Here is a 23,204-nt window from a genome sequence, read left to right as displayed (position 1 = left end):
ACATTGTGATCAGTTTCCAGATTAATTGGTCAGCAGCTAATTGATTTAAAAAATGCTCTCTGAAATTGAGTTTAAGAAATAATAAATATTCAAAGTAGGTGGTTGAAGGTCTTCACGATTAAAGTATGGGTTATGCACTTGCAAATACATTTAATTTTGGCAGGACCGTGTTGACAGGTCCTAATCTGGAGCCTGTTTCTGGTACTTGTAGCTTTCTTTCACCATGAGAAGCAAATCCCATTTTCAGTATTTTTCAGGCTTTTAGATTCTCTCTGGTTTGAAGTGAGAGAAGACACTAAAATTGGCATCAGCACAGTAGGAGCTCACACAACGTGGTAAGAATCAACTTCCCCTCTTCCTCAGATCTTATAGCTTTGGTCATTAGCTTCTTCACACATCTTCCTTGATCCGTCTGTTCACAAAGTCTCCAGGCTCCTTCTTGAATGCAAAAAGGTTTCCTTAGAAATACTGAGAAAAAATGATGTATCTTGGGGTGCATGATTGCCATTACTGACCATATAATTTGAGAAATCAATTATCCCTTCATTTCACTTAGCGGGTCTTACCTTCAGCCTAGGCTCAGCAGACCTATCTTGTTGGAGGCAGGAGAAATCCACAGGTTTTTCAAATACCTTCCATGTACAGGATGCTCAGAGTTAGTCCCATCCCTTCTGTACCAGGGAGGGCCTTGCTGCTCTCCAGCCACAGACTCTACACTGGAGATGGCACCAGTTCAGGGTTCTCTGGCTGATAGTTCAGATTTAGAAATAAGGCTCTTCCTAGAGAGGTGGTGGCTGCCCCAAGGCTGTCAGTGTTTAAGAGGCCTTTGGACATTGCTCTTAAATAACATGCTTTAACTTTTGGTCAGCCCTGGAATGGTCAGACAGCTGGACTAGGTGATTGATGTAGGTCCCTTCCAACTGAAATACAACTATTCTATTCTATTCTATTCTATTCTATTCTATTCTATTCTATTCTATTCTATTCTATTCTATTCTATTCTATTCTATTCTATTCTATTCTATTCTATTCTATTCTATTCTATTCTATTCTATTCTATTCTATTCTATTCTATTCTATTCTATTCTATTCTAGTCCAGTCCGTTCTCACCCAGGCACACAAGATGGAGAGGTGTTTAGAGAAGTTGAATGAAATGAATACGAGCAGCTGTAATTGTTAATATGGCAGTGTCAGTACAGGGAACTGCATTCTTCCCCCACAAACAACTTGAGGCTAATGAATTGTTTGTTCATACTCTATCTGAAATCATCTCTATGTAAGTGAACATAGTTCTTTTAATTTCAGTAATATGCAGATGCCAAGGTTGCTGGTGCTGGTCCAGAAAATGTGGAGCAGCCCATGTGTGCGAACATGCCAGGCCATGGGATGAGCTCCCCAAACTACTCTGTGCAGCCAATGGGAAGGATGCTCTTGCTATTCAGTTCACATATCTTGCTGAACATGCAGATGAGTTTAATTTATATTTAATCAGCCTCTGCAAACAGCAATCACTTGAGAGGTTTTTCCGTATAACATGTGGTGATTACCCTTATTATAGCAGTACTGTTCGTACTGCCAGCACAGGGGTCTCTCAGCCCCTCCATTTGAAATCCTTCACTTCAGGAGGTTTTAATGCTTTCTGTAAAATGCTCTGCAGGCTGCAACTTGTTGAATCTTGAAATGGCTCAGTCGCACCCATGCTCATGGTCACGTTTACCTTGGGGCTGAGGTGCCTTCTGAGAACTCTGCTTTGTCCCTGCAGTTGTACCAGGAGTCGAGACGACAGCTGAGCCTTGCCTCCCTCACCACTTGCTACCACTTGCTACAGCTAGGTGACCCTGCCTGCACGAGAGATGCATAATGCCAGGGATTTGCAGGAGTCATGGTTTTGCCCTAGGATTTGTGTGTGTGAAATTCAGCGCTGCAGAAAAACAGCTTCTGCTCTCTAAGATGTGATGTACTTTGACATGTCGAAACCAGCCATGTGGGGCCTGTTCGTACACCTGCAAGGGATTTCTCTGGCATCTCCAGTGGAGTAGGACCTTTCTGGCAGATCTGACCTGATGGCTTCAGAAGGATAGGGGCTGAAAACTGCTGGGCTGGAGGCAGAGACCTGAATATTTTCTGAGACTAACTTGTGATGTAGAAAAAGAAGAGCTGGAGCTCTTGCAGAACTTCACATGACCCTCTTCCAGAGTTTACTCTGTCTCTGTGTGTAATTTTAGCTCAGACCTAGAGGTACTCCTCCATAAGCAAGCATTTAAGGGAACACTGCTGGATGCTATTTTTCTTGCCCAAAGCAGAGGTGGGAGACACTGCTCCTCAGATTATTTTGCAGGCCTGTCTCTTAGTAGTCACAAGATACCACAAATTTGCTTGCCTGCACCATCGGCATCATACTAGAGGTTGCAGGCTTTGTGCTTACACTGTTGCATTGGATTTCTGTCTGTAGTGACATGTATGGCCCATTGTGATTATCTCAACTTTCTGTCATTATGTGGTGAACTATTTTTGACAGCTTATTCTAAAGCCAGCTCATTACAGGCAAGTGGAAATCTAGACAGAAATTGGGGTTAAAAGACATTTATTACAGCATAGTAGGAGTGCACGTGTCATCTTCAGTCTGATACTTTCACATTGTTGTAACACCGCATGTGCTGGTGGATTTATCATCTTGTCTTTTGGGGAGGTGATGGTGGAACAGGACCTTTTCTCATTACAAATGGTATTATAGATAAAATGAAATGGCTTTCAGACATTCCTTACTGTTCCTTGCCCAAATCTCTGCATCCCTAGAAGCTCCTTAACCGTACCTCCTCCTTTCTTTCCTCTTCTCTCCCCCCACTCCCCCCGATTTCTTCAGCTTTAGCAGCTGGCGTGAAAGCATCCCAGCTCCTTTGTAGACAGTGTCCTTTTTGAGCAAAGACCAAGAATGGAAATTTCTGTTTCAGAAAGCTGCAAAAACGTAGAAGTTGGGAGATGATGTGTAGCAATCATCAACCTCAAAACTAGCAGCAGCAATCAACATCTGCTCTAATTACTTTCTTTAGAACTTTACAAATGTGCTGATAATTTTGGTGGGAAGAAGAACAAATGGAAAAAGATCTGGAAGATACCCTTGGTGAATTTTTTAATTAAAATGTTTTTGATTTTTGAGAAACTCTTAAAGAAGCAATTAAAACAAGATTATATTAGTCTATACTTACACGGGAAAGCCTTGCCAGGATTAACTAGCTTGTATCAAATAAATTACCGCCTCTGGATTTGCATTAGCAAATACTTTCTATAGATGTTAATCAGGAAGGAGTGTGTATTGAGTGGGTGAGATTGTAGTGGCAAAACCAGTCTGCAGGGTCATGGGCGGAGTGCACCTACCTGGAGGTAAGTATTGTGTCTAACCAAAGACACTGTCTGCTGGGAATTTTGAGCTTGGGGAGCCCAGTCATGGCAAGAGGTTTTAGATGGGGACATGCCTGAATTTCATTTGGAAAAAGGAAAGCCTTATTTCTTCAGTATTTGTATTCCTGTAATTAAATTTGAGGCCTTGGCCAGACTCCATTTAAACAAAGCAAAGAGACAGGGTGTGAAATACTGTGCTGTATGATGACCTAATCCAAATCCCACTAAGTCTGGGAATGTTTCCACTGACTCCCCGGGAGCTGGATAAGACCCGAGCAGTTGTTCCTGCCCATTCCCTCAGCAGCAGGCACCCGAAACCTCCCGTTGGGGCATAGCTGAAGGATGGGCCTTTGGGGTAGCAGCATTCACTTTTATTTCTCTGCTGTATGGAGAGCATTAAAATAACACAAGAGCTAAACAGGCTTTGTTGGAGTTGGAACAGTGGTCATGTTTGTGGGCTCTTTATGGTGGGATAAAGCAGTTTGGTCTCAGTCCAAATGTGGTGTGTTTTTCTCTTTTAAAGTTTGTTTTCTCTCTGCAGTCAGTGAAGATTTCCCAATGGTATCATACTGACCTGTCCAGCAGAGTGCTCATCCTCGCTGAAGTCTGATGTACTAGCAGTGACACCAGCAGATTTCTATTTCTGAATTGTCTTGGTGGCTGAAATACAACGTACAAACCTGTGGTTTCATTGGGGACACTAAATGCAATGATCTGCATGAGAACATTGTTTTCAAAGGAGAGCTGTGAGGTGTAGGTTTCTCTTTCCAGTAGAGAATTTCTTCAATTGCTCATTTGATCCTGTGATAAATATATAGGAACTCCTACTATACATTTGATTCATTTCTGTAATGAATTCAGATTCATTCCTAAGACACTCATTAAAACACTCTCCAGTTACTTAACGTAAGATGTCAACTAGAGTGTACAGTACCTTTTTTTAAAGTATTAAAACACAAATTTTGTAAACATGTTTTCTGCCTCTCTTGTTAGTCAGTGGTAATCCATGCATAGACAATTGCTCATACTGAAAGTTGTGATGATTCCAGAAATAAGGAACAGTATCTGAGCCCTGAGGCTGTTGTCCAAATGGGTGCAATTAATAAATAATGTGAGCCCATGAAATGGAGTGTGATATATATCACTGCCTGGGGAAAACCACTCGTTTTTTTCAGAGTTTAAATGACGAAATCAGAAATGCTATTTTTGCATCACAGCTCCTTTCCAAGCACAAGGTAGAGGTGGTAGTCTACCTATGGGCATGGTAGGAGTTTTGGGGGTTGCTGGTTGTCCCAGCAGTCCTACCACTGTGACTTGGGTCTACCTGGGCGAAGACTATTTCTCTACATCAGCTGTTTCCTTTTGAGCTTTAATTTAGACACCACTACAAAAAATTTTGGGGACAATCATTAACCTCATCCTCATCTTCTCCAGCCAAACAGCTTGCAGGACATGATGGAGTGGTGGACACTGTGGAGAACGGTCTACAGTGAAATGAAGAGATCTGGATTTGCTAAGGGAGCAGCTGCTCTTCAGGACACACAAGTGTAGTTAAGCCTCACAGAACAGCTCTCGTGGTATGGAGCCTTGGCAGTAGAAGAGACAGGATTAAAATCTGTGGTCAACGTTCTCTTCCCAGCAGCAACACGCTGGACCGAAGCCCATCTGATCTCAGGGAAACAGGCTCTGACTCTCTCGGGTTTTGAGTTTTTAAGTAAGTTCCATAAAAGAGCACATGGCACGGTGTGACCTTTCTCTTTGAGATCTGCATGCGGTGCCCACCAACCACACCAGTTGTGGCTTTGACTTCCACTTCCAGAAGAGAAGTTCAATTCCTCTCTTTGGTATGCTGATGAGTCCTGCGCATCTGTGTTGCTCTCAAAGCGCTGATCCCAGCTCTGAACAGTCAAGGCATCTATTCAGCCAGGAGCTCTATCTGTAGTAACAGGCTTTAAAATATGTAAATCTATTTTCAAAGGAAAACAAAACCCCCAAATGTTCATGTTTCCCTCAGAAGGAAGAAAGGGTCTCTGTCCTAATATTTTATGCAAAGCTAGCTTTTGCTCTTGTACTTGGGCATGTATAAATATCAATGACTGCTTCAAAATGAGGAAAAATGAAACTTCATCTCTCATCAAAAGAAAAAAACTTTATTCCTATTGCATAAATAATGGTAAAATTAAAATATTTTTATACAGATTATATATTTACAGTAGTGTTTGGTTAGAGGAAACAGCCGATACATATGGCATTCAGTTTTCCTTTATACACGTCTTTATACACTCGGGTAACTTGCAGTAACATAGGAGTTATTTAAGTTGCATGCCAAGTTAATTTATATTAATATTTACAGTATTTTGTACAAACTTTGTTTTGTTTTGTTTTGTTTTGTTTTTACCATTATGCTGCTGACTTTGTGAGTTGACGTCTTTAATTACAATGTCATGTCTTTTATTAACAAGCAAAAAATAGTCAGTTTTTAACAATGAATAGTAAATGGCTTGAAAACAGTGAGGGATGAAATGACAAAAAGGAGATGCATGTATTAGTGAAGAACTTCCTAGAGATGAATCAGGAGGCATTGATTACTTAGATCCTAGTATGGCTTAAATGGCAACAAGCTTGATTCTGGGCTTATTCCAGTTTAAGCCAATTAACTCTAATGAGTTACTTCTGATTTACCCTTGAATCCAAGAGGAATTTCAGCTCTCTTCCGTCCCCACCCCAATTAAAATCTGAGAAAACAAGAGCTGCTGCATGAAGTTGAAATAACTTTGGCTCCTCTGAAAGAGATGGTAGGAAATGTAATACCATTCTTGGGTTGGTGCAATATGAATGTAGAGGCATTTATTTGAAGATTGCTGTCAAATGGCAACCCCAGGGGCCTGATGCTGCAGACACATCAGCTGTATGGTTTGGGTTTAGTGGGACTGCTCACAAGAGAGACAAGATATGCCTGAGTGCTGGCAAAGCCAGAGCAGTACCTACTAGAACAAGCTCAACAGCTTCAGATGGAATGGTCAAATATCTACCTGTTGGCTGATGAAGACAGAACACCAGCTGATAAAGGAAAGTCATATTATGGATTTCACCTAAAGCATTATAAAAATAGCTGTGTTTGAAGGGGTTTATTCATGATGCTGGCAAAGACTGGCCATGAACAGCTGTAGAAAATAATTGGTTGGAAAATGGCAATTTCATTTAGTAATGCTCTTCAAGGCTACAAAGTATTTTGGTCTGTCTCGACAGAAAATTAAAAAAACCTGTGGTATATTCATCATCAAATTGTCAAGTACCAATCTTTAGATCCAGAGGATTTCCTTTTTCTCCCTTCTCCCTCTTCTCCTCGCTTCTGGGGCTGAAATTCTTTCCTAGTGAAGATGCCAAACTGAGGCAGTTTTTCAGACTTTTGCCACTGAAGAGGGAGGAGTCGAGTACTCTTCCAACTAAAATGATGTTGTCAGATTTTCTGTCCATCTTGCTCTTGGAGAAGCTTCTACAGTTCCTAGAGTTGCCTAAAATGTCCTATCTGAACTGGAAAAAAACAAGATCCAGTCCTGATAACAACCGACAATATATAGAGATGAAAATGTTGTGAGCCTTTTCTTTTTCTGTATTAAATTCCTGGGAAAGTAATAGGTTTTAAGTGATGCCAGGGAAATGTAATTGCACTGTCAGAACATAGTGCAGTAAAATAATAGATTGAAAACCAGCAAGTTCTGTACATCTTCATCTGTGGAATGTAAGCATGATTCAGAGCCAAGAAAAAAGATACTTCATCAGATTCTCATTTGAGAAGAGTTGGTTTTTCTTCTTTCAAATAGTCATCCATAAAGCAGAAACTAAATAATTTATTACACGAGTGGATAAAATAGGGAACTTCATTCTTGGTGATCTTAATGTATTCCTCCTACTGCTTCTCTCCTCGCAGATCTAAGTCTGACTCGGGACTGTGCACCTCTTGCTTTTGTGCGTTGACAACCCTTTGCAGCACTGCTTGCTCTGTGCACGTACGCATGATCAGGGGGGAGAGAGTCTTTCGTGGAAAAAGCTGAGAGTCTCTTTGTACCAGGCACCTCGCAAAGCAGTGTGTCATCTCGAGCAGAGCCAGCACTGGACCTCGGACAGCCATCACAGTCCTCTGGTGTCCCAGGAGATATTTTGGTCTTCTGCAGCAGGCAGAAAGATGAAGTGTGGCTTTTGTTAAAGAATTTTCCTATGCTTTCCATGGAATAAAATGTTTGCCAGTAGGTACTTCGCTCATCCAAGTCTGTCAAACAGTCTCCAGCCATCCAGAGTAGTAGGCTTGGGAATGCTCTCTGCCTTCTCTTGATTTGTTTGCTTGCTATCCTATTTCTTATGGGAGAAGGACCAAAAAAACCCATTTACTTGGCCCCAACTTAAAGAGGTACACATCTTTTCTTTTACAAAATTGATGGAAGTCTCCCATATAAAGCAACCAACATCCACCCCTACCAGTGCATCGTATCCAGCATGTGAGCCCCCGATAACCACTGAATAGTCTGTATGAAATCTCTCCAAGTCACCAGATGATGCCCAAATATTCAGCTGTAGCTCACCTGGGAGCAGGATCAGCAGCAGGTAGCTGGATCTCCTACCGCCTCCCACTCTTCTGCTCACAGGTGACCCTTGTCCTGGGGGGTCTGTGAGCACTTTCACCAGGACAGGGTGTCTCCTAACAGTAACTAGCATATTTGTGGGTATCCATCAAACATGAAAAAGAATTTATCTGTCGACTCTCTTTCATCCTGTATGAACTCCAACAGCATGAGGACTAGATTCTCCATAAAAAGTGTCAAGTTTTCCCAGTTGCCCACCCTGTTTAATTCTTTAAATTACTGTTGATATTGCTTCTGACTAGAAATTACTTCTCAGTGGTGGACTCGTTGAGGGAGTGCCACCACCATGATGCACTTGTCCTGCCTGGTTACTCCTCAGCTGTGGCTTTCTTCATGGCTGACCTTGTGGTATGGCTTTGGACCTGACAGGTAAGCAATGTTCCTTCAGCAGATTTTGCTGGAATTCACCTCTCTGTGGCCTCCAAAGTATTTCAGCATGCCATGTGCCTGAAATTCCCTTGTTGGCCTCTCCAGGAGCAGAAAATCAGGATATGCCTTCAAAGTTAAAGCCAATGGTTATCAGCGATGCAGCCCAGAGCCTTGCAAGAGCAGTAACCCAAATCCTTCCCATCAGAGATCAATCCCTCCATGAAAGACCTGCCCAAAGTGTCCCTGACAAGCACAGGACAGCCTTTGTTGAGCAGTGCTTATGCTGCATTGATTTCACTTGCACCAAAACTAAACCAAAGCCTCTCTCAAGCTAAAATAATCATGTCCATCTTGAAGCCTTCCCTACATGTCAATCCGTTTAATTGCACACATTTTTTTGTGGCTAAGGCAACAGAGTTGTCTTTAGGGTGCTCACAGTTTGCTAATAATTTGCTGATCCACAAGCTGAAACGATGTCCTGGGCTGCTGGGAGCTGTTTGTCCATCCTTGGTTTGACCAGGAGCACGTCTGCAATTGCTGCGTGTCGCTCCGACATGGTGGCACACATGTCACGAACAGCGAGGGTTGCCATAGCAATATCCTTTTCATACAGAATTGCAGTGCTGAAAAGACACTTAAATTCTCATGTAACTGGCAAGAGCATAAGTTTAGTGCTTTTTCTGACAGCTCTACCTAGCACTGCTGCAGTCTGGGTATTTTTTAAAGTATGTTAATTAGCACTTAAATAGTGGGGTTTTTTTGTTGTTTTTTGTTTTTTTTGTTTTTTTTTTCCCTTGAAGTATGGGATGTGGGGTTTTTTATTTTTATTTCTTTGATTCTTCTGCTTTCTTCCCCCTAAGCTTTTGCCATCAGGTTCCAATCAAAATTTTACTGCTCTATTTTTACCTACTGTCTGTAAAAGCAACAAAAACCCCCTTTTTTTCCTTCTTGTGTAGAAGAAAAAAAAGACAAGATAAATGGATGTTACATAAATGGAGCCAGGGAGGTAGGTAAGAGATACAGGTCCAATGCTGATGGCTAGGAAGGATGGGAAGGTGTCGGTAGAAAGGTTGTGGGGAGAGGAAATGATGAAATGGCTTGGCTTGATCCATCCTGCATTGCCACTAGCTACCAGAAGAACCGGACTGACTAAAGAAGAGATCTCTTCAAGACACCTTTAGATGGAGAAAGGCTGCTCTAGGAAGGAAAAGGAGACCACTGGCAAGACATGACACCGATTCATAATGGATAAATTGGATTCCCTACAGAAAAATCAAGCCCCAAACCCCCCCAAATCCTGTACCCAGTAAAATCAGTGGGGAGTTTTGCAATGAACTCTACTGACACCAGGCTATGGCTTTTACCAATATATTAATTATAGGTTTGGTTTTATAAATGGAGTTTCAAGGTGAAGAATTATACTGAAAAATGAATGTATTTACAAAGGTTTTTATGGAGCATGCATGTAGAAATTATGGAGCCTTCCAGAAAGCTTAAAGGAATGCAAAAGGTCATCTCATCTGTGAGGCAGCTCTTATAATTGGAGTCTGCCTGGTATTAGCTGTCAGATGAGTGAGAAGAACGTGGATAAATGCCTGGTCTACATGTTTTAGCTTGTGTTTCTGGGCTCAGTGAAGAGGCGACGCTCTGCCCCGTGTTTCTGCTGTTGAGACCTAAAAATGTGGATGACAGTTCCCTTAAAATGATCTCAAAGCTCGTTATCTGCAATGTCCAGCGCAGCGAGTGCTGGGAGCACGCCTTGGCTCCCCAGCGGTGCCAACTCTGCGTTCAGAGCTTGCTTAAGATTTTATGCTGTTGTTTTGAAGTCTGCTGTTGCCCTATAGCAAACATAAATCTCTCCATCTTCTGGGAGATGTAACAATTTTTGCGGCATATTTTGCAGTTGACCTGTATTAGTCACAGCAGAACAGAAATACAGAAGTGTGTGTTTGTGAAAGGCAGAAAAAAATAACTCAGCTGCTCTGGAAAAGATGGCTGTTGTTTTTAGTGATGGAGGGGGCATCAGGAAAATGGCAATGATGTGGAGGTGGGTGACTGAGACACACACCTAAAGGCAAACTCCAAAGCAGTGACATGCTTTTAAAGGGGGTGATAGGAGACAGAACAATGAGAAGCAAATTTTCCAATCAGGCTGCTAAAAAAATACAGGTTAAATGTTATCAATCAAACTTGTAATCAAAGAAAGACCTGAAATGAGTCTTTGGGATGGATCCAGGCTTAAGCCGATGGCTGCTGTGTGGGAGGAGGGAAGCTCATGGTTTGCAATCCCTTGGGGAGCCAACCTGCCCCCTCTCGTGACATGGGAAACAGTCATCTACTTTTACAGGAGCAAGATCTCACTGTTCCTTGGTGTTTCTGGAGCTTGCCCAGCTGGCAGGGCAAAGCCACTGCAACTCCAATGCCTGGGTGCCTCCGTGGACCTCCCCAGGCGTGCTCCCTGTGCTGGCTCCGTGAGCACCAGATGGGAAACTTCTCCCATCTGGCAAGGAAACCAGATCTCCCCTGGGACGACACACAGGTGCACAGTTCATCCAAAGGTAAATGCAAGGATTTGCATCGAGTTTAAAAGGAAAAATGTTTTCCGATGTAATCCTGGCTCCAGGCTTGCCCAGACCTTGTGCTTTCAATAGGACGTGTTGTGTCTCTAGTCTGCATCACTCTGTCTTCTCCTTGCTGCTCATTAAAATCTCTTCCAGGAAAAATAACTAGCACTTGCAGGATCTGAAAGTCTGACACACTACGTAACATATGGCGGTAGGCTCTAGTTTGGTTCCTTCTCCTGTTGCAGGCTGCTTTTCAGCTTACCCCCTTTGGAGCCTGCCCGTGGGACGGTGGTGGTGGTGGTGGTGGTAGCTCCTGGGAGGGACTGGAGCTGGTCAAAACTACACACTGCTGTGCAGGCAAAAGTATAACCTCTCCCATGAGACGGTGTCTGACACGGACGTTTTGCTGCAGATTACAACCAGGGCATATGAAATGAGATAAATAAAAATTGCACAGGCAAGGAGAGAGGAGGATTTTCATGTCAGATGTAGTTATTGAAGACCAATATAGAAGAAGGGCAAAACTGCTGGAAAGCAAATGTTGTTGAATATGCAGACAGGACCAAATAGAGGGAGTTTTAACTGGCGCTGGTGGTTGCAGAGTCGGTTGGAAGACTGTGCACAAATTTCAGAAATGCCCATGTGTGAAAACATGTGGTGCTTCTCAAGCCCTGATTCACGGTCGGAAAAAAATGGCAAACAGACTCATGCTACCCCACAGTCTTGTGTCAAAGGCGGCGTTTATGAAGCAAAAATAGTAATTTTGTATGATGCTGGCAAATTCTCCTCTTTTTTTACTCTGAAAATACTGTACAAGGATGCTCTAGCTCCCCTCTAATGCCGTGAACTCAAAGGCATGGTCATAAGGGAAAAACAAAGTGAACCTGGAGTACATGAAACAAAACGAACAGAACTTGCTTGTGGCAATGCTACGATCAACTTCCTGGGAATGTGGGCCCAGCGGAGAGCTACGCAGAATAGTCAGTCGGCCCCTAGGTTAAAAGACAGCCCTGCTGCAATAAGTCATGAGGCTGTGCCTCCTTAAAACTGCAAAATAGGCTGCTGGATGAAAGTTTCTTCCAAGTTACCATTGCTGTTTTGAAGCAATAATTCGGGACTCCTGTATATTTTTTTTTTTTTATTGCATTAGGAAACAAAACCTTTAAAGCATTAAGACAGCCCTTTTATGTCCCTGCCAAAAGGATGTAGTTGATTCACAAGACACATTACGCTGCTGGCCTCAGGCTCCTTGTCGAATGGTGCTTTATCTGCCTGCCTCTGTCTCTTTGCCGTGTGAGAGTCGGTCCGGGGGAAGCTCACCCGGTGGCATGCGCATGCATGGTCAGTTTGGTTCACAGTGTCATGGCGAGAGGCTACTCCATGCCGCTCCGCAGGATCTGGTTGGCCGCAATCAACATCACGCTTATAATAAAGGCCATGGCAAATGCACAGATAAGGCTCTTCCGTACGCAGGTCTGTCTGTTCTGCTTCTGGGCGTGCACTGCAGGGAAGACATGGGAAAGATGAGATCGGCCACAGCAACGTTTTTGCTTTCCACCAGGATCAGCTTTGATCAGAAATCCTCCTTTGCCTCTGATTATTACCTTGGCAGAACCCTCTAGTCCACACCTCAGAGATCCCCTGCGTTGGCCAAGTCTTACCACTCCCTGCTGGGACATTTCCAAATAATCCACCTTACCTTTTATTGCTTCCAAACCAACTTTCCTAATAGACCACCCTCTCATACTGCAGGAAGTCCTTTCTCTCTCATCTTGGCTTTTACCCCTTCAAATGCTTGTAGGTGTGTTTCAGTTTATCTGTGTATTTCTTTTAAGCTCTTTATGAAGGTCTCTCTAAAGTTCTCTAATTGGAAATATTGGTCTTCTGTGAATCCCTTAGACTCATCCAGGACAACTGGGAATGAGCAGAGATTCAAGATGTGGTCTCCAACAGTGCTTAAAAAGCCCACTGTGACAGTTCCCATGAGTATGCACAGTATGTTAGTCATTTTTCCAAACTGTCTTAAGCTTTTCTGTGCCTAATCAAAATCAGAATTATTAAGAACCTTTTCAAATGAATGCTTGTAGAATAATTGTTGAAAGAGGTGAGAGTAATTTGTGACAGTTAAAATGCAGAAAAAGTTGAGATTTTTAGTGTTTGATTTTTTTTTTTTTTTTCCAGTTCATCAACAAGGATTCATGACGTGACTTGCTAAAACCAGTTCATGTCTGTCTTAGTCTCCCTACCTATGAGTATCAGAATAATATCTGGTATTGGTGTACTGTGAAGCTTTATCTGTTTGAAAAGGCCTTGAAGGTCCCCCAAAATAATCACAGGAAGCCAGAAGACCCTCACGCACAAGATGGATATGTCTGCCCTGCCGCTATGGGTGGTAATGTGTAGTCTTGTTTTGGCCTGAGAAGGGATGTACCCATCTCCTTTTTCTCATGGATTGACTTGCAATGATGGGAGACTTTCAGATAGTTGACAACAAGCTCAGAATTACAAAAACGCTAAAATGTGACCAGGAAAATGCTCCAAGCGCCCATGTTTGGAAAAGTCCAGAAGAATGTTTTTAGAATATATGGAAAAAACCCTTGTTCTGATCCAGGCTTAGAACCTTCTTGCACAGAGAGTGGGGAGCTCTTGATGCTGCATTTTGAACACTTGTTTCACCCCCCACCCCCCTCATCTCCTTCGGCCAGGATTTAGCAGTGCCTGTGTCCTAATCCCAGCTCCCACACATCCCCAGCATCAGCTCAGCGCCGGAGGCACCAGAAGCCCTCGTTAGGCAGCACTTTGAGTCAGACTGCCCAGGGAAACGCTGCACTCCCAGCACTGCAAGGGACTCGCTATATTCTGTGCAGATAATGAAACCCCCCTTATGGCAGCTCGCCTAAATTACTTTCTGCTTGCACTGCTCTACTCCTTGATTCCTTCACTCACTTTTATAATGCACACAGAATCAATACTGTGGTTCCTTGGCTTTGTGCATGATGCCCTGGCACTCTGAAAAGCTTTTTAAATCACAGCTTTAGTTATTTCTTTATTTATTTTTCTATTATTTTCTGTACTTTGAAAACACTCCCAGCTAGCAGACAAAACAGTGACACAAACCATCACAGTCAGCATTGCCGTTCAGTGTGGGACTCTGGTGCTGATTACAGTGACTGGGAGCAGCAGTCAAAGAGCAGCCAAGGCTTTTTGTGATGGCAACTCTCCTATTCAAAGGAAAAGAGTAAAGCATGTTCAGTGTTTCTTGCAGAAGTGTTCCTGAATTGAACAATTTCTTCATTCTTCTGTTATACCATCAAGTAAAAATGGAGCTTTAAGGCAGGAGGAGCCAGGTAAGACATCATTATTTTTGTTTACCGACTGAGGGCACACCAAACAGCCAAATAACCTACCAGATAACTCCAGATGAAAAGGGAAAGGTCTATGCTGAAATGCAGAGGTCTCGCAGACCCAGAGAGACCCTCTTGCAGTTGGTTGGGGCTCAGGAGGAATTAGTCCAGCAAGAAAATGAGTACTGTAGTTCCTCTGCCCCCTTGCAATCCACAGGGAGACAAGCTGAAATTTCTGACTTTCGTCACTGTGAACACAACTACGTGCTGCCCTGTGAACTGCCCTCTTAAATATGAAGACCCATTTGCCTCCCTGCTAACTGGTGAATTTTTGCCCTCAATTCTCTCCTTTCTCCAAATTCATAGATCCTTTGAGCATGGCATCTGTGCTCTTTCCTGCTGGTTTCCACAGCTGGCATTGTCACAGGGCTGGATGCTTGATCTGTTTTGCATTTGGTTGCCAGCAGGAGTTTTTAATACCCATGGGACATGCCAGGGTTTGGACGTGAGCTGGTTCCTTAAACATGGTCAGAGCCTGAAGCTCCTCTGTCGAGATGTCCCGGCCCCTTCTTAGGGGTCAGAGCAACTCACAAGGTGTCCAATGTAAATGAGATCTCAAGAAGCAAAGGTAAATCAAGACTGGGTCATCCTTCATCTTCTTAACATGCAGAGGACAGGTTGGCGAGGAGGACTCACCATGCTGTCACTAGTGAAAGAGACACAGCTACCAACTTCTCCACTAGGACATGAAGTTAAAGGGTCCAGCCCATTTCAGGGTTCATCAATCCGCTGGCTGTGGCTGCTGGGCTGGTCACAAAACCCACAGTGGGTTTGAGATGTTCAGGGTAAGCACTGAGAGCCTTCTCGCCTACAGAAAAAGGCTTGCTAACATGAATAGTCACAGTGTATTTACAGTGGCTTCTGTCATAACCCTGTCAAAGGTGAGTGATATTTGCTTTCTCCTGTTGGAGGGAGTTATTTTCTTTTTAGGAGGTCAGTTTTTCATTCCCAAGCCCTTAGCTGAAGAGCAAATTCTCCTAGTGATCGTCTGGGGGGAGCAGGGAGGGGAGCTGCAGCAGCTCTTGTGCATCCAGTTAATTTGAGTGTCAGGGCTCAGGATGAAATACCCGTGGCAGATGGCATGGGTCACCGTAACCAGCCAGCACTCGCTTGCCACAAGCTTAATGTTGTAAGTGTTCAAATAAAGGGAACTGCAAGACAAATGATTTTTGTACTGTAAAATTTTGGTAGTACAATGTCGCTGCAAACAGTTGTCATTTTCTTGTGTCTCTTCTCATAAAAACATACACTATTCTTGTCTCTCAACTTCATTCTCCTGCCCTAAGCATTAATAAAAATTGAAGAAAGGCTGAAGACATAACCGTGCCTCCCTTCTGGTTGTATTCTTTTATCGGTGGGGCTGGTGTGGGCTGCTTGTATTGAGGAGTATGGGCATTTTCATTGCTTTCCTCTTCATCAAGAAGGAAAATGAAACCCCCTACAAATGCGTAGGAGGGAAAGTTGTAATGTAAGCCTAGATCTGATGTCTTGCAAATGACTCTAACATTCAGAGTGAACTGAACAAAATCCTGAACTTGTCCGTGACCATAATATGAATATTGTGTTTGGGTTAAAGCGCATGTGTGGCTTTGTGTGTATATGAGTGTGGGAGAGAGATAAGGTATATTGTCCATGTTGATATAGGAAGAACATTACATAGTTGTAAAGACCTTATTATGACAAGAAGCCAGGATGGCAAAATTGTGAGAATGACAGAAATTTGCACGTATTTGTACTGATGGAGATGTTACTTGTACAGTGCTGCTTAGCACCTGTTGGGGCTGAGCCAGCTAACGCCAGGTGTGGAGAACAGGGGATGTCTCTGTCCACAGGACGGAGAAGGTGTTTGGGGCTTCTCTTTGATGGCAAGAACATAAGCAGAGGTGACAGAGTGTGGAGATCCCCCATTTCAGCAAGGTAGTACTGAATGTATCTGCCATGTCTCTTCCCTTAGGAGCCATTCCCCAATCTCAGTAAAAACCATTGGGGCTCATCATGGCTTCATTCCTACTCATAATTAAAGGCACTTCAGTAACATGGATGAAATGTACATTAAATATAGATGTGAGCCTCTAAGCTAGTCCCTTTAGGCTACCTTTAGAGTTGAAAGAAATAGGTGCTTTTTAAGGAGCAATTAATCTCATCCCAAGGTAGCACCTAAAATAAGCTTGAGGAATTATACCAAAAAAGCATCTCCTTCACCACACTAATTAAGGAGTGAGTAAAGGGTGACTGACTTACATGGAGACACTTCTGTACAGTCATTTAAAGCTAGACTGAGCTGTTGCTCAGCCTTCATGACAGCTCTCCCTTAGTGCCATTGATCCATGCCACGAGGCCCTATAATTTCTACTCTTGAGCCCTGTAGGGATCTCAGTATTTGGGAAGTGGGAATGCAGAGAGCACAAGAGGGTCATGTCCAGCCTGGAGAGCTGCAGGGACACAACCTGCTCTCAGCCTGCCTTTCCTGGGAGAAATGCTCATGAGCTGCCATGGACCAGAACCGTCCCCTTCTTCTGGGACCTGAAGCAAAACTTTGTATTTTTGTTGACAGTGTTCAGTTGATCTTTATTCTCTGGTGCCTTTGTGCGTGTGTGTGTGTGTGTGTTTCTAACAACATCTAAAAACGGGTCTGTTTTGCTTCTAGGTTCTGCCTAGCACCAGCAATGCCAACATCCCACGAGAAAAGCTGTTCTTGCTGTACTTTTGGAAGCTGGGACTTCCAAAACGAGATGCTGAGCATTTAGGTTTTCGGACCCATTTTTTTTTTTTTGCGACTGGGATAGTTCACCCAAGTACTGAAGCTGAAGGAAGCCTGCATGCCTCTCGCCGTGGTGACAGCTGGCGCATGTCTCCACTGAATCAGCAGGTCAGTGGGGACTAACAACTCCATTCATGTAAGTAAGCATCTCTTCCTTCAGGAGGAACCAAAAAAATGTTGCTTGGCTTGATTCGAAGAGCGTTGCTGCTTGCCTCCCTCCTGCAGGCTTTTTAAAATTCAGCTGTGCTTGTCTACATCTTTTCTGCAGTATTTAGCAGAGGGTGAGTGTGTTGGATATAACTGCTGAATCCCATTAATTAGTCAGGCTGAGAATTGCACTAATATGTTTATCTTTTGCTTTGTTTTAAAGACGCTTCAGTGTCTCTGCCTAGTGCCTTTTCAGAGGCTATCTGACCCCTCAGAGTATAAGAATTTCCCCCAACATGACCTATACAGAGTGGCATTGCTGTAGGTGGGAAAGCACAGTAGCTGTCCCAGGGTGACGTGCACAAACCCTGAGGTTCTCTGTAGGTATCTCCCTGGACTTTTCTGCACTTGAGATTATTTGTATCTGTTTAGTTGTACCGACCAGCAATGTTTTGGAGCAGCACAAGTTCCTCTGGCCAAGAAAATCCTTCTCCCGAGGTGGCTTAAAATGGGGAATGTTCTTGCCAGTTTTAGCTCTGTTCAAAGCGCAAAATCCACTGTAAAAGTTGAGGCTGTGTCTGATCCCGTTTGCTGACCACTTAGTGGTCTTGTGGCACTGCCAGAAGGATGCTGTGTTAAGCAACGGCTGCTGAAGCAAATGTTTCCTTTCTCTAGCTACCTCTGAGGATTGCTCAGACCTTCATCTTGAAGACACTCTCCCATGTGTTGAGATGAGCTGTCCTGTTGTGTACCTGTGCAGCATATTGCAGCTCCACACCAGTGGTCTCAACAGTGCTGAACAAGAGGTGCACAGGGCAGTAGGGTGCAGATGCACCGTTTCTGCTCGTTGCTGGTGTTGCAATGCAGAGAGAGGACTCTCCCCAGCTGTCCCCTGGGAGCCCAGAGCAGAAGATCTTTTCTGTTTATGGAAAGACAACAGAAAACTGGTGGAGCCTAACACAGTTTGCTAGGGCAGGACCCAGTGCCGGTAAGGCCTTTCCGTGGTAGGATGAGGTATGAATATTTCTGTAGGGAAATTCAGTCTGTCTTAGACACTCACCTCATCATGGGCTGCACATCCCTCTGCCTAAAACCCATCAGAGAAAGGAGGGACATCACTCAAAGCACCCACTACTTCATCCTCCTGCCTCAAACAGGATCAGCTTTACTTAGACCACATGGAAGAAGCGTAACGGCAGCTCTTCATCTCTCTAAGTGTGTCATTGCTACTTACTCTAAAATAACTCCATGCTAACTCCATGCATCTTTGCCCATTGCCTGTCACAGACAAAGCAGAAAGAGAATAATTATACAGAAACACAGAAACTTTCTCTCTTACCTTCAAACTCTGTTTGGCAGTTGCCAGAGTTTTCATTTAAACTCTCCTCTTCATTGATAATGATGTTCTCGATGTCCTTCATCGTTAAGTGATCCCGGAAGGCATGGTAGAGGATGTGTTTCAGCTCTTCCAGTGTTATCCTCTGCATGTCAAACTGTGGGAAGAAGATCGAATTCAACTCAGCCACTGGTAACAAGCATGGTACTTGGAGGAGGAGAGTATTGTGGGCATGATGCAGTTCCCTATTCGGGGTTTTTTTTTCAACCTCATTTCAACACTTCCATATAACTTTGCAAATTTTGCTCTTTTGGGTTCATTTAACACTGACAGTGTGAATGTTGCAAATGGGTGTTGCTAGAGCTTTTGTCAGCTTAATTAATGCTGGTAGAGCAGTAGAGAAACACAGCCCTATGCCAGGGCTGGAGATGCAGCAATGTGGTATCAGCCCTGGCCACTCCAATGGAGACAACACCCTGAGAGACTCCCCTGGTAGCTCTTACACCTTGCTATGAGCCATGACCTTGAATCTGTCCCTTTTTTCCTTCTAACTCTCCAGTTGTGCCAGCATGGTGAGCACAAGCAGAGAACATTTCCCTCTTAGCTGGCTTCCTCTGTAGATCTAGGAGGCAAATGTTCTTACACACATCAGATATTAAAACCAGATGATTCCTGAAGTAGAAATTAATATTTTGCAGCAGAGAACCTTTGCACGTGTGTAAGGTTTGTGGTATTAATATCTGCTAATGCTGTAGAAGAGAGAGCATTCACACCAGCTGGCTTGCAGTGCCAGGTGAGGAGACCAGTCTCTCTGAGCCATCGGTGCAGTCAATAAAGAAGAATGGAAATACTCAGAGTCACCCTGAGTCTCCTCCTGTCCTGCAGATGATCATTCCTTGCACCTTGATCACCTTGAACACTTAGACCTTATAGCCCAAAACACAGGCTTGCCTACAGCAAACAGCGAGTGCCAGGATTTGTACACCCTCTTCCAGAAACTTCAGAAAGGCCGAACACCCTTGGCTTAACACTGCAGTGGAGGGCAGGCAATGCAAGTTTGTGCCTGCTTCTGCAATCGAGAGCGTGGCGATAGCGTGTGATCAGATTGCATAGCTGGCATTTTGGAAATGGTACAGTAAGAAATTCTAGATCTTTTCCCCCCAGACTGATAAGGACAGGACAAACTTTAACAGTCCTGAGCTCCCTGGTGCATTATTTAAGTTTGTCCACCTCATGGCACAGATGCAAAATCATTAATTCTCAAAGTGGTTAACTAAGGAAAATCAGTGCACTTTGATTAAATCTGGACTCTGAAATATTTATGCATATCTCTGTGTGTATAGGCAGATACCACACATTCATATATATTTATCCATCCATCCTTAGAAGCACTGATTTCTACAATCCTGTATATTTATTTCCTGCAACAGTCAAAACCTGGTGCAGAAAATCTGCAGAAAAGTGGACAGCAGAGGTGAAAGCCAAAGTTCTTGTTTCTGCCCCAGATGAGTTCTCTGAAAAGCAAGTCTTGTGGGTTTGTTGTTTTTGCTGCTGTCCTTCTTCCTCAGGGATTCAGCATTCATGCTGCCCAGCTAAAAATAGCGAGCAGACAATTGTCACCAGTGGTTCCTTGTTGCACAGTGCAAAGCCGAATTGCAAATCCCACCGGTATTTAGTCACAAATTTCCAGCCTGCTTTGTTGTGCATGAGGAAATTTCACCACCCTTATTCTGCTTTCTTTAATGTTAAAAGTGCAAGTAAAATTGAGCAGCTGTGTACTTCACAACCAGCATGATTATGAAAAGCGTTTCTCTTGGCAACTAGAGGTGTGGAAATGGGGGTTAGTTCATACAGTTGCCTTACAGCAGTGTTGGGAGGTGGTGTTATTGGTGGTTTGCAGAGTGACTTGAGGCTGACCAGGGTTTGCAGCCCTCCTGATTGGCTTCCTGCAGCTCTGATTGCATACCAGCGCCGTGGAGGTAAAAGCAATGATTTCTCACCTACCACCCAATACTGCATTCCTTTGGGGTCTTTGTCTTGGGGAAAGTCAAGCTTGAACTTGAGCCCTAGCAACCTCCTGAGCCCACCCACATGCCAAACCTATAACTTCATCCTTGTGGTCCCTTCATACCAACAGGAGCAGCCCCTCTGCACGTGCATCTCATCAGGGTGTGATGTTCTATGTGCTGGAGTTTTCTTCCTGTTCTTGGCGCAGTGACAGTTCTCTGAGGCCAATACAAATATTTTTCTGTAGTTTATGGGTTCGTTTTTTCCCCCTTCAGGGAACAGTCTTCCTAGAAGCTGTCCAAATCCTGTGTTTACTCATCACCAGTCATCTCTGAGACCTGCTCTTTACTTGCATCCTTTTTCGAGGATAACTGCAGGGATGTGTGAGCCTCCTGAAGACTTACTGGAAGTGCTCACAGACTTTACATGGGCAGGGTAGCTTAGGACGAGGGATCTCTGATATAGTGCATGCATCATGTCTTTGTAGAGAGCAGAAGACAATTGACAGCTTCAGGATCTGCCTCACTATGTCCCAAGATGAGTGTGTTGGAAGAACAGCATCTCCGGATCAGCCCCCTGCTCCTTCATGTCTGCCTCCAGAGCTACAGGTGTGAAAATTCACCTTGTGACACACCGTTACCTATGTTAACATATGCTGCTCCTTCCCTCGTCTTTGCTCGTCTCCCTCTATACCAGCATTGCCACTAACAAGCTTTTGCAGAGTCTTCTGCAATGTTACATGTTAGTTTGCTTCAAGCTACCTGGATTACAAACACAACTATGGTAATTGTCTGATCTTCACAATGGGGAATCAGTAATGACTTGTGGGTTTGGGGATCTTCCTGTACCAGTTAATCTATCTAGTGGGAAATAATTGTTCTCGACAAATATGCATCTGTTGCTGAATTTCCAGCTCTTGTTTTTAAGCTTTATGCTAATAGAGGGAGAAATTATTTTTTTATTGTTCCATTGTCATTTTGACTTCTAGTAAGAAGAACCATCTCATATGGGGTTCAAAATCACCCTTGTTGGCTCATGTACTGAGCGTTTGGCCTGTTGGCAAGCATATGGTCACTGCTCCTGCTCTGCTCTATGCTCTGGTACTTTCATGCAGGGTAGGATCATGCAGGATGTCCTCTTTTAGATACATATCAGCACAGGAGTTTGTCCAGAATGGACTCAAGCTCAGTGCAGCCAGAGACAAGACTTTGCATTGGGTTTGGGCTCCAAGGTAATTTTTATTATCGTTGCTCTCCAATCTGGCAGTTTCCCTGATTCACTTTTCAATTACTCTGGCTTTTTATTGTTGTAATGACAGTAATCAGGGAGCAACTCTTAACTTTTATTGGCTCCACTGAGAGGAAAACTGTGACTCTTGCAAGCTGGAAACTTTCTATAGGATTTATAATTAGAATAAATCAATTATGCTGCTACTGAACTTGTGCTCTTGGAATGCACTGTAAGCAGTGATATAGAAACAAATTTGTTCTATATAATGCTGAGGCTCAAATGCCCCAAGTGATGCCGTGAGTACCCTGAATGAAAACCTGCACTTGTACAGGTATATTTGGCTTTATGAAGAGCACCAGGAATTGTCCACTGCAGTTTCTGATGGGCCTTAGTAACTGTGCCCAGCAGAAACATCTCCTGGAGTTGGAGGATGTTGTCTCCAGAGACATTTGGAAGGTAAAGTAGACCTGATCCAATCCAGCTAGTAGTTTCCTGACTCCTCCTTGATTTAAATCCAGGGAATTAAACCAGAGTTCCTTCAATCTCCCTACCCCCAGTTTCCAAAATTTGCACCCAACTGACCGTTGCCATGCCTGCAGAACACTAGTTTCACTCCTAGCATCTTTTTCAGATATTTCCATGTCCTACCTGGCATTACCTCCTTCTGCTCTATTCAGTGAAATGATCCTATGGGAAGAGCTTGATTGTTTGAAGAGTTAAATGCTGAAATATTACTTATGATAATTTCATTTAATACCAGCTCTGCTTTTAAAAAAGAGTGGGAGGTTCCTCTCTTGAATCCTAAGTTGGCCTCACTGCAGTGCAGATGGGGTGATGCCAGGCTGGGACTCCACAGCAATGTGAGTGGGGCCACTCTGGTGACCTGCAAGATCTTTTGAGGTCACATGGAGAAAATTTCTCTTCTCAACAAGAGGTGGGACTGGGTACTCTGGCAGTGATGGTTTTACCTAGGAGAGCACTTGGATACTTATTTTTCCTGAGGTTATTGGGCACAGGTTTCCCATGTAAGCCATCTGAAAAGGGCTGCTGAGAACTCCAAGTGTGGACTGAGCAGCAGGAGAGTAGGTTTTGCCTGGTGCTTTTGAAGATCAGATCTGCAAAACGAAAAGCTTCACAGAATCATAGAATCATTTAGGTTGGAAAAGGCCCTTAAGATCATCAAGTCCAACCATCGACCTAACACTGTCAATTCCACCACTAAACCATGTTCCGAAAGTGCCACATCTATGTTTCACAGATTTTTTGTTTGGGGCAGCCCTTGATAGTCTCTGGATGCTGAGATAACACCTTTGTTTTACTCCCAGACCTATTGTATGGCAGGCCAC

At 43.6% G+C, this 23,204-nt stretch overlaps 1 protein-coding gene across 3 annotated transcripts in view; it reads right to left on the bottom strand.

Moving 5' to 3' along the window:
* Positions 1 to 5,540: 5,540 nt before the first annotated feature.
* The window catches only part of CALN1 (calneuron 1), a 130,710-nt gene continuing 113,046 nt past the window's right edge, over positions 5,541 to 23,204 (bottom strand). For all 3 annotated transcript variants that reach the window (XM_042791766.1, XM_032993727.2, XM_032993728.2), the window contains exons 5-6: positions 18,625 to 18,778; positions 5,541 to 12,474 (exon numbers count right to left, since the gene is read on the bottom strand). In XM_042791766.1, the coding sequence (XP_042647700.1) occupies positions 12,347 to 12,474; positions 18,625 to 18,778 (282 nt within the window). In that variant the 3' untranslated portion in view covers positions 5,541 to 12,346. The remainder of the gene's footprint in view (positions 12,475 to 18,624; positions 18,779 to 23,204) is intronic.

Source organism: Tyto alba, unplaced genomic scaffold, assembly GCF_018691265.1.
Source record: "Tyto alba isolate M040663 unplaced genomic scaffold, T.alba_DEE_v4.0 Super-Scaffold_19, whole genome shotgun sequence".
Classification (NCBI taxonomy): domain Eukaryota; kingdom Metazoa; phylum Chordata; class Aves; order Strigiformes; family Tytonidae; genus Tyto; species Tyto alba.
Note: the sequence above shows the minus strand (reverse complement) of the source record. Positions and strands in the feature narration are given on the sequence as shown.